Genomic DNA, 12,311 nt, shown 5'->3' on the forward strand with positions numbered 1-12,311 from the left:
ACACGTCACCAGACAAATAGATCTGGTGTTTTGGTTACTTACAGTTTACATGTGTTTCAGAGTAGTATTTTTCCTGATTCTCAGAATCCTGATGCCGAGGACGCTGGATGCTTAATACACTTTGGGTGATTATGTGTTATTCCGGAAGAAAAGAAAAAGGCATGCAGAAGCTAGCTGAGCAACATAAAAAAAGATGCTACAGTTAAAAGCAGCTCTGGTGTTTTGCTGATTGATGTCAGTTTTCTGGGAAGAAAAAAAATACTCACCAGTGTTCCCTTGAAAGTAGACCTGGGCATTGTTCATCCACGTGCAACATCCAGCCCATTTGCTGTCCCTGACCAGCCATGTTTGGACGATGGGAAGTTTACACTTTCTCTTACCGTACACTACTAAATCTCCATTTGCACTATTTGCCTATTTGCACTACTCTGCCTGGTTTACACTCAATGTCACTTACCCATTATATTGTATATTGTATAGCTTTCTTGTTATATGTAAAATTGTATTTATTTAAATTTTTACTTTTTAATTATTTTACTTGCATTTTTTAAATCACTTTTATATTTAAATATATTTAAATGTTCATTTGCTATTTATCTAGGGATTGAAGAGTAACGCAATTTCTATTCTCCGTATGTCCTGTACATGTGGAAGAATCGACAAATAAAGTTGACTTTGACTTTGACTTTGACTTTGAGTTTGAAGTCAAACATAAATAAGTACATATCACATTGATGACTCGGCATCAGAAAATGGCTCACTGCATTTTTGTAATTTCGAAATAGTTTTAAAAAAATTCATTTTAACTGAATCTTTATCTTTTATTTTAAATCCACTGTCATGTGGTACAGAGGCAAATTATTAAGAAAAAAGTGGACCTAGCATCCTAACTGAAAATTCTCCGTATTAAGAAGAGATGAGCACACACGTTGCAGCAGGTAGGGTCATGCCCATACTGAAGGTTATCCTTCCACAGAGGCTTTTCTTTATTCCCGTTCCTGCATCCCCTTTAGATAAGGGAACACAGTGATGCTCAGCACTATCTCCTATACTAAACAACAAGCACAGAGGCTGTCCTTGAGACCTCCACAGAGGTAAAATAGAAGATGGTCCAACATTATGTTCTACCCTGACACATTCAGACCTCCCAAAAATAGTGAAACCTCACCAGACAGATGTGTTCAGTCAAACAAAAAATCTAGAACAAGTAAGTGATGGATAAAGTGCTGGGTTCCATACCAAGAAACACTATGCAGTGCTTATATGCATGGAAAAATGTTTTTGAGTGATCCAGAAGAGTAGAAAAGTTATACGTAGTACAGGAAATGAATTGACCATACCTTTATGTTGCATTTCACAGCATGCACACCCTATGAAGCAGTATACATGATTCAAGTTCAAGCAGTCTCAGTGTATTTACTGTCAGATCATATATGTTTATGAAAATAAACATATATCAGCACCAGAACACAGCGTAAAGTCTTTCTTTGAGAACAGGATGAAAATACAGGACAAAAAAAATCCACTGAGAAATGGAGGGACTGCAGTGTTAACTGTATGTGGGAAACTTGAACTTATAGACAACTGTAGAACTAGTAAAAATGCAAAATACTGATTAGAATTCTGCAGTGGGATTATAGCGGACAATGCTAATGAAAATTCAGTGGGTAGAGCGTATTTGACATCAAGGTATCTGTGTAAAGATCTGTCTCGGTGAAGGTTCGTTTTAAGCAATAGCAGCTGTGAGATGCAGATGTGTTACACTATTAAATATCTGTCATAACAACAACTAGTAAGTTATCATATTTTAGACCTCCCTCAAGAACATCAGAGTTACACTGTATGAGGTATTTAGTCTGTGCAGCTGTGGCTTTGCTGAATGTTACTGTGGCCTGGAGCCAAAGCCAAGATAAAGAAACGTTGCTGCTCACTGGGTTATTACCTCAGGCTCGGTAGATATGACCTGATAGCTGCTCTAGTCTCTCAGCTCTCTCTCTTTCTCATCCAGTCTCACACAAAAAGCCCCATCTTGCAAAAGCAACATTTTCTAGTTCTAACTCACAAAGTGTGTCTGTGATAGACAGCTGAAAGATATAAGGCAGTTCTTTTGTATACATATGAAACAAACAGCTGCTGCACAACCTTAGATTATTGCTATTATTTTTATTATTCACAGAACTTAAACTGTGGATCCCAAAATTCATTTGTCTGCACTGACGTAAGTGCAAATATAAGCACACTATTATGTGAGCCTGGCATAACTAGTGTGCTATATACAACAGCTTCCTCGCGTTGCCTAGCCTCAAGAGCGTCAGAGCATTTAATTCCCTAAATACAATATAATTTTTTTATTAAGCCTGCAGGCTACATTGCCTCTTTTTCTTATGAGATTTCAGTCTGGTCAGAGAGAAGCAATGTAACTGACTATAACCAAGCTAAAGTCTGCTAGCAGTATTTTTCATTTAGCTGAAAAATGTAAAAGGTTTCATGTAAGAATTAAATTGGATTCACAAATAAATAGTTTATACATTAAAAAGTGTTTTTGACTGTATCAAAGTTCATCATTTAAACTGGGAAATAGCAGCTCTAACATTGTTTCTAGCTGTTTTTAGACCCTTCAGTCATGTCATGTGATCTCCACTCCAGACTGATTTTGCAAAATTGTCATGAAGATAAAAGTCTTTTAAAGGAAATACTGAGTCACCACTCATTTCTTTATATTGTGCTTGGAAAATGAGAAATAGATGAAGTGGTTTCTTGATGCATGTGTAAACATATATGGGGAAAAAGCAAAATGCAAAGCTACAAGCTACAAGCAGCTACAAAAAGAAAGTTATAGCTTGCCTTCAAGACCTTGAAAAGGACAAAATCATTGACAGCCGTACATATCACCGCCTTTATCCAGGGGATGCCTTACCCTGCATTTACGGACTTCCTAAAATCCACAAGGAAGGGATCCCACTCAGACCCATAGTCAGTAGCATAAACTCAGCCACTTATAACATTGCAAAACACCTTGCTACCATCCTTGCACCTCTCGTGGGGAACACCGCACACCACATCAAGAACTCCACCGACTTCACCGACAAGGTCCAGAAACTTACCCTGGATCCAGATGAAACCATGGTGTCCTTTGATGTAGTCTCTCTCTTCACTTGCATACCCACCACGGAGGCCGTGGAGACTGTCAGAAAACGACTACAAGAAGACAGCTCCTTGGAAGACAGGACCAACTTCACACCCGATCAGATTTGCACACTGTTAGACCTCTGCCTCACCACTACATATTTCAAATACAACGAGGGCTTCTACAGACAAAAACATGTCTGTGCCATGGGCTCCCCTGTGTCGCCTATTGTAGCCAACCTTTACATGGAGGAAGTGGAAAGGAAGGCTCTTGGCTCTTTCAAAGGAAGAGTACCCAGCCACTGGTACAGATATGTAGACGACACCTGGGTCAAAATCAAGACACAAGAAGTGGAATCCTTCACTGCGCACATCAACGCCATAGATAAAAACATCAAGTTCACCAGGGAAGACACAAAGGACAACTGTTTGCCTTTCCTGGACTGCACTGTGCACATTGAAGAGAACGGCAACCTCAACATCGAAGTTTACCGGAAGCCCACACATACGGACCAGTACCTCCTCTTTGACTCCCATCACCCTCTGGAACACAAACTTGGAGTAATCAGGACCCTACACCACCGGGCAGAACATGTTCCCTCTAAGCCTGAAGGAAAAAAGAAGGAACACACACATGTAAAGGAAGCACTCAAAACGTGCGGCTATCCTAAATGGGCGTTCTTAAAGTCAGCAAAGAGGCACAGAAAAGAAGATCAGACACCAGCGAGGGAGGATAAGAAAGACAGACGCAACAACATTGTCATCCCCTATGTAGCCGGTGTATCAGAGAAACTCAGGAGAGTTTTTCTCCAAGCATGACATCCGAGTGTATTTCAGACCCAGCAACACACTCAGACAAAAACTGGTTCACCCGAAAGACAAAACTCCAAAACACAAACTTAACAATGTGGTGTATGCTGTACAGTGCAGCGAGGAATGCTCAGACCTCTACATTGGAGAGACCAAACAGCCACTTCACAAACACATGGCACAACACAGAAGAGCCACCTCCACAGGACAAGACTCAGCAGTCCATCGGCATCTAAAGGACAAAGGTCACTCTTTCGAGGATGCCAATGTTCACATTTTGGACAGAGAGGACAGATGGTTTGAAAGAGGAGTGAAAGAAGCCAATTACGTCCACTGTGAGCGACCATCTTTGAACAGAGGCGGTGGTTTACGACACCAACTGTCTGCCATCTATAATCCAGTTTTCAGTTCCCTTCCCAGACGTCTTAATGCCCACTCACATCCTGGGCCTCAGGAAATTGCATGCTAGGGTGGGGATATGTTTCACAATGAGCTCACCCGAAACCCTGGCTGATTGTGACCCACACCCGTTTTCACACCTTGGCTCATGTGATTAGGTACAGGATCATCAAGGGGGTCCTTTTGTCCCTCTTTGGGGGGAAACTCCCACTGGGTTTAATTCTGGGACTCTCCACCATTTGACCCTAGAACTGAAGAAGCTTCTCGGACGAGAGGTGAAACGTCTTCAAGCAACTTAAAGAAGTCCAGACGCTTTTCTTTCCAAGCTCCTTAGACTAAGATGACCTGGATGACTGAGAACCTTCACAGACAAAATGCAAACAAACAGAGTTTGCACAATTTTACGAGCCTGAAAGTCAATATTTTGTATGACGACTTTATTCTTCAACACAGCCTGAACTCTCAGGCAGTTAATTTAGGCATTGTTTTTTCTTCAAACAGTCCTCAGGAATAGTTCTCCAGGCTTCTTGTAGGACATTCAAAGCTTTTCTTCGGATGTTGGCTGCCTTTTGTCCTGTTTTTTGTCAAGATGACCACACTCATCATTAATCCCATGATTTCAATAATGGAAAGTTCTCTGTGGAGGCCAAACCATTACTGATAGTGTTTCATAGTGAATTTTTATATGTTTATTTTGGCAGTATGCTATGCTAAAAAGTGAAACTGTTGCTAATCAAACGCTTTCCAGTTAATATTGGATGGTAGATCTAAAATCTAATGTTACCTTTCTGCATTCGTGACAAGATCCCCAACACCACTGACAAAAGTTCACCCCCGAACCATGACAGAGCCACCACCGTGTTTAACAGATGACTTTATAAACTTGCTGTTGTGCTTCTCTCCTGACCTCCAGGTGACAATTTGAGCCCAAAAATTCAAATTTGGATCATCACTCCATAAGACCTGCTGCCACTGATACCAAGTTCTTGTATAATTTAGTGTATTTCAACCTTTTCTTCCCATGTACTTCCTCTGAGACCATCTCTGAGGCGTCACTGAACAGTAGACAGATCGGTTGAGAGGCCATTTCTCTAGTCCTGTGTTAGGTTGTTGCAGGATTTTGTTCTCTTTCTTAAGAACATCGGTCTCAGATGCTGTTCATCTGCTGTAGGTTGTTTTTTAGGCCTGCCACTTCTTCTTTTGTCCTCCACTTGTGCAGTTTTCTCAATTTGTTATGGACACACTGCAGACCACGCCAAGATATGCCAAGTTTTCAGCTAAGAACTCTTTGGGCATCAGCTTGTTGGTACAAAAATACTATTTTATGCCTGTCAAACAGTGTTTTGTTTGGATTTTTTTCAACTAAAGAAATAGGAACAAATGATATACTTTGCTGCCTAAAGATACAAAAAAAATTGGTTCTTTGCTAAGTTGTCTGTTATGCATCAACACATACATTTCATCCCTAGAGTTAGGTACCTTTATACCTGAATGATTCATGGGTCATTGTTAAGTGGCTTAACAAATCAAACCCTGTGAAAATAGCCAGGTATGAAAATGAGTAAAAAGTAAGGCAATGTCCAAGTAAGAAAGCCGAACTACAGCTTACAATCACACCAAGCCTGGCTCAAAACATACAGAAGGAGGACTGTCTAATACAGTACACTGGCAGTGTTTAGGATTTCATCCACCCAGGATTCATTTGCAATTTGTCATCATTTCTATAGTTGGCCTAAAGGTAAAGAAGGCCCACTCACTTGCTTTTTCTGGAGCTTTCACCTTTATCGCATGCTGTATGTTGTATCATTACTGAGCTCATGTGTTAGTAGATTCACTTGTCACATGACCAGACTCCATCTGTTCATGAAGCTTTACCACCAAGAGAGAGTTGTTAGCATGTGTCAGTCACAGTTCACTAGTTGATTCATGGAACTGAATTATAGACGAGTACAAAATAAGTAATTCTCCTTATTGGTTTGTTTCTACCATATTACTGTGCCTGGACTGTAATATGTCTATCAACCACTGTTTCAGCTGTCTGATGTAAAGGTTCCAGTGAAGGCAGTCACTCCTCCTGACTGAGCAGTCATTATTAATATCACAGGGTTTACCTCTAAAGTTGAAATTATGCGTTTGTATACTTTGGCAACTCCGTTTGAATATAACTAAGATTAAGAAGAGACGTTTTGGGTATTGCATTCGATAACATGATGGGTTTTTTTTAGAAATATATGGCTGTAAATTGTATGAGACAGATATTTTGCAGTCTATGCTTTGAAGAGCCTCGAGGTATTCAGCAGCTGAAATTGGTTCAAGTCCAAAACAATTTTCAAAAAAATAGAATTTCAAAGTGAAGGTTGTGACCCATCAACAATGTTTTTTTTTTATATATATAAAATATATATTAACACGAACGCACACAGACACACAGACAGACACACAGACAGACACACACACACACACACACACACACGCAGAGAATCAATGAACAAACGTGTCTAATACAGGCCTGTAGTAGATAGACAATGTGTTTAAACTAATTGTGCACAATTGCCCATGTCTTCACTTTAATGTTATACTTTGTTAAAGTTTTCTTTCTCTCGTACATTTGCCATTTTTTAGCCATATTTCCCAGCACTAATGCTCAGGTCGCCTGCTGTGAGCAGCTCTCTGGAGATCGTCACACAGTATCTCCATACTGAGTTGAGGTCTGAGCTCCTAAAAATTATTTTTCTTTGTTTAAAGAGATTCTCTTGAAGCTTTACTTTGATGTTTAGTGTAATTATCTCACTGTTCTGCTGAACGTTATAACCACTCTGATATTCTTCTTTAAATAAGCGATGGTCTTGAGGACAAAGTTTTCTCTCAATATTGGAAAACTGGAAAACTGACAACTCTAAGACCACAAAGATGGAATCAGATCAAGATGCTTCATCTCACAGTGTAACGAATAGCAGTAAGAGTGGCGTCAGTGTTTTTATCTAATTCTAAAACAGACAATTAAGCAAATTTTCCGCTGCTCACAAAGGTTTAAATTTCATACTGCAAACTGTGCATCGTCTTGCTTTTTTATTAGAGCTAATTGTTATGTGCTCAAGGATCTGTGTGCTTCATCAACAAGCTAAACACGAAGACGTTTATGGACTTCTATATGAGTATAAATAATAAAGCAATATGTTACTCCATCTGTTAGGATTTAAAATAACTTGATTCCGTCTTCATGATTGTTACTAATTCTATAAAAATGACAAAAGCAACACAGTAGATTTCTGTCCATGATGAGTCCTTGTGGAGTTTTTTCCCCCGTTTCTCTGATCACGCGCTCAAACTTCTTGCTGAGCCCAGATGGAATCGGTTGGGGGTGAACACTCATGCCAGATATCAAATTTGAAATCTCAAGTCTGCCTTGTATGAATCACAGATGAACACAATATGGATGGAAGTGGATTCAAAACTAAATGGAATGAAAAAGGGGTTGGTTGGAGTACTGGTCTCCTAATGCAGCGGTCCCCAACCCCCGGGCCGTTTGGTACCGGGCCGCGAGACTTGAGGCTTGGGTGTGAAATGCATGGTTTTCAGGGTTTCTATCGGTTTTTAGTGTTATGTTGTTATCATTTTTATCGTTAATTCGGTTTTCCTGGGTCTTTTCACGTGTGTTATGAATAAATCTTCTTTTTTTCGGTACCGGCACTAGTTTTATTTTGTTGTATTTATCCGCGACACCTTAAAGTCCGGTCCGTGAAAATATTGTCGGGCATAAACCGGTCCGTGGCGCAAAAAAGGTCGGGGACCACTGTCCTAATGGAATAAACTAAAAACAGGCTTGTGCAACATGACTGTTTAAAGTCACGACGTGCCTCACTCATGTGCAAAGAAGGAAATATTGAAGTGTTTTCTAAGTGTGTGTGTGTTTTTTCCATTTCTAGAAAAATATCAGTCATATTTTTTATCACAGTTTTATTATGAAAATTTATTTGGATCTTTGTTTTCTTCAAATTACTTTTTTTAATCTGAAAACTCTGTTGAGACCTTTTAAACTTGTGGTTCTGTACAGAAGTGATATTCATTCTAACCTAACTAACCTAACCTAACCTAATTCAAGGTGTCATTCACACTAGTAAGCCTTAACTTGATTCACACTACTGTGCAAAAGTCTTTCCTTTATAGTTTGCTCATTTCTCTCATTTTTGCTTCACAGGAGCCAAACTTTGCTGTAGTTTTTAAGGAGCTCTTGAGCAACAGAGATTTTTCATTTTCTGAATTTACAAAAATGTCAACAATAGTACAGTTTGACAGATATAGGGTAATATTTTGGTGATTCCCAAAGATCAATTTGCTGAAAACTTGGCACATGTCAACGAATGTGCAGTGTGTTTTTTGTTTTTTTTAAATTGGACAAGAAAGAAGGGAGAAGCCTGAAAACTATATACAGCAGATGAACAGTATCTGAAAGTCATGCCCTTAAGAAACAGGGGGAAAAAAACCAACAAAGATACAGGACCCAAGAGATGTATCTGACCCTTCAGCTGATCCATCTACTGTTCTCTGAAGCCTCATCAGAAATGGTCTCAGTGGAAGGCTGGCTGTCAAGAAGCCCTTTATAAGAAGGGGGAAAGGGGAGAAAAGGCTGAGGTGTGCTGAATTGCACAATACTGACTGAAAATCAGTGTCAAAGGGTCTTGTGTAGTGATGAATCTAAATTTGAACATTTTGCTTTAAATCATTGTCAATATGTATGGAGGAGGTCAGGTGAGAGCTCCAACAGCGAGTGTCTACAGCCATCTTTACAACACAGTGTAATGTCTGTCATGGAGTGAGGGAGCAGACCTTAATATTACTGAAGCAGTGTGGAACAAATATTAGAAATGTAATATAATTCTGCTCACTGTTTTGGCCCATGGCAGGTGATTGACATCAAAGAGAAACTCAAGGAGTCCAAAAGGTTCTGGTCCAACTTGCCAGATGACATCTGTGCCAAGGGCAAACTCACAGAGCCCGATGAGGAGCAGTGCTGGAACAGCCACACTAAGGGCAGGTGAGGACTTCTGGTACTCTTTATAAGCACAGCAAAGTCACACGATCTCTCCTGTTATCACATATTGCCTGCCAGGGATTAAAATAACCACACTCTGTTCAGAGATTATCGCTCGCTCTCTCTCTCTCTGTAAGTACAATGGGTTAGTACTCTTATGGAGAACTTGTACAGTATATAATCCCTGAAGGCTGTAACACCCAGAGGAGCGCTCCAACACTTCTTGTCACCGGCGTTCAGTTTGCAGTGTGAAGCTAAACCGTACAGTTGATTGGTCACTGTGTCGTGTCTGTAACCGTGAACCAGAGAAAATATATAAGCTCATCACTTTAGCCCTCTCCAAGAAACAAAATCAGCAGATGGTGCAATAAAAGACAATTGTTTGTGCCAGTAACATTTTTAAGCGCCACTCTAAATCTGGTGAGTAAATTGATAATAAAACATCAGTAACAGTCAAACTGCGTTAGAAGTGTGTAAAATCATTGGATTCTCTTCTTATTTGAAAACGGACTATGTCCAGCTCTGTTCACCTTTAAGTTATTAAATGAAATACAAAATGATTGGAGAAGATGATGAAGCACAGATTGCATCGCTGCAAAGCAGTTAAATAATTCTTGATTCACTAAGTTACAACAGACAAAACAGACATTTGTGTGCTTCGGGCATGTTAAGAGCTCTTTGTGTGAAGTGCAACCACTCCCAACATGAAATAGACCGTTAAGCCTGATTGCACTCCTGTGTTTTGTCTGATTTAAGCATCTGCCATTAGAAAGAACAGCTCTTGTAATTCTGTCTAATTTCACTTGGTCTACTTTGGGACTCAGCTTGTCGTCCCAAATCATGAGCGCACATGCTGCATTTAAGAGATATGCTGCATGGAAATTACCCTTATGGAAGAGAAAAAGAAAAATCCTTGGTAAATAGTTATGTTTTCGACACATTATGTGTCTCGTGCTATGATCTACTACAGTGGTCCCCAACCGTTTTTGCGCCACGGACCGGTTTATGCCCGACAATATTTTCACGGACCAGCCTTTAAGGTGTCGTGGATAAATACAACAAAATAAAACTAGTACCGATACCGTAACACATATCATAACACACGTGAAAAGACCCAGGAAAACCGAGTTAACGCTAAAAACGATAACAAAATAACTAAAAACCGATAAAAACCCTGAAAACAATACATTTCACACCTGAGTCTCAACTCTCGCGGCCCGGTACCAAACAACTCACGGACCGGTCCGAGGCCCGGGCGTTGGGGACCGCTGATCTACTAATTAAAGTGGCCATTTTCACCTTTATGTCATAAAACATGCGTAAAAGAACTGAGTGATTGTTACCTTCACGAATAAATGATTATATGAGACAAGCAGCCGTGTGGAAAAGAAAGTTTTCACAGGACTGTGTGCAGTTCTTTGAAATACTAATACACCAAGATTCAACTACCTGCAGTCGTAGTACTTTAAAGCACTTGTTTTCTGTATGTTCATGGTCGACCCATGACTGAAAGGTGTCCAGGGTCCTGTGGCAAATAAGAGAAGTCATGTTCGGTCTTTTCTAACTGCAGTGTTAATAACTTTAACATTTAACATGCTAATCGAGGCCTGTAGAGTCAAAGAGGTAGCTCTTGGATTTTCTGCTTATTTCTCTGAGAATTGCTCGGTCTGACATTGGGGTGAATTTCCTGGGGGTTTCCACTCCTGGGAATATTGTGGCATTGTTTTAACCTACCATCAAACTGCCAAACTTCTGCTCTTATAGAGGTGCTCACGCTTGCTGTTGATCAGTAAGTAAATTTGGTTTCTGGTTACCCTCTGGAAACAGTAACAGTGTACTTAGTTTTTAACAAGACTTCAGAGAGTTTGGTGAAAACTTTCTTTTTCACAGGACTGTATAAGACTACAAGACTTATGTATATATGAATATCACATTAGGGATATTATTGGAGAGATTTCTTTATTCTTCTGTGTGACAACAAGCAAACTGAGAATCACATTTCACCAGTTACACCGAAAACACGTGATATAAATAGGAATGCTTTATTCTCGGTTTGTCTGTCAGTGTGCATGGTCTGAAGTTACACAGTGTTAAGCTCTGTGAGCCGCCTCACAGTAGATTTAGCGTCAGTGATGATGGCTTTCTGTTGTTGCAGCCAAACTATCAAGCATACATAGAACAACATAATTCATGAATATTTTTCATAAACATAGTGATAATAAATTATTTACTAAAGGATGTGTCAGTACAGATTTTTTACATTAGTTTATTTATTTAATATTATTTATTTTTATTTTTTTTCCATCAGTTCTGACTTGACTGTCATCAACATATGTCCCCAAATACTCGACGATGCTTTCAAGTTTTTTGATGTGTCGCTGTGTCCAGATATTTTCCTGAAGTGGTGAAGGAGGGTCTAACCAACCAGGTGAACAACCCAGAGGTGGAAGTGGATATCACCAGGCCCGACACGCTGATTCGGCAACAGATCATGGCGCTACGTGTCATGACCAACAAGCTGAAGAACGCATACAACGGAAATGACATCTACTTCCAGGACTCCAGTAAGCTTTCTTATTTGCTTATTTTTGCACTCTATCAATTACACACACGCTCACAGCTCAATCTGTGGGTGGAAGCAATCTAACAATAAGTAAAATAGATCAAGAAAAGCTTTCCCTCACTGCATGTTACTTTTGATATGGACTACATTACACCACACGTGGCACTGTGACAAATATATACTCTGTTACTACTGAAATAAGATCTCAGTTGTCATTCATGTAGGAACTCGGTATACAACTCTGCAGGATGTTTAGTGTTGCACTGAAGCAAGACTGACATTTATTAGGAGAATAAATAGCTCTAGGTGTGGTGACACAGACAATGACAGACAACCAAGCCTATGTTTAGGAAGATGCACATCTCAAATGCTGCTATGACA

At 39.8% G+C, this 12,311-nt stretch overlaps 1 protein-coding gene across 2 annotated transcripts in view; it reads left to right on the forward strand.

The window, feature by feature from the left end:
• The window catches only part of gpc6a (glypican 6a), a 180,285-nt gene that overhangs the window by 160,444 nt on the left and 7,530 nt on the right, over nt 1-12,311 (forward strand). For both annotated transcript variants that reach the window (XM_086289758.1, XM_086289766.1), the window contains 2 exons: nt 9,240-9,370; nt 11,756-11,931. In XM_086289758.1, coding sequence (XP_086145884.1) covers nt 9,240-9,370; nt 11,756-11,931 — 307 coding nt within the window. The remainder of the gene's footprint in view (nt 1-9,239; nt 9,371-11,755; nt 11,932-12,311) is intronic.

Source organism: Aulonocara sp. 'chitande type north' Nkhata Bay, linkage group LG1, assembly GCF_057382095.1.
Source record: "Aulonocara sp. 'chitande type north' Nkhata Bay isolate Kocher_YH1m ecotype deep benthic linkage group LG1, A_spYH_male_GT1.1, whole genome shotgun sequence".
Classification (NCBI taxonomy): Eukaryota; Metazoa; Chordata; class Actinopteri; order Cichliformes; family Cichlidae; genus Aulonocara; species Aulonocara sp. 'chitande type north' Nkhata Bay.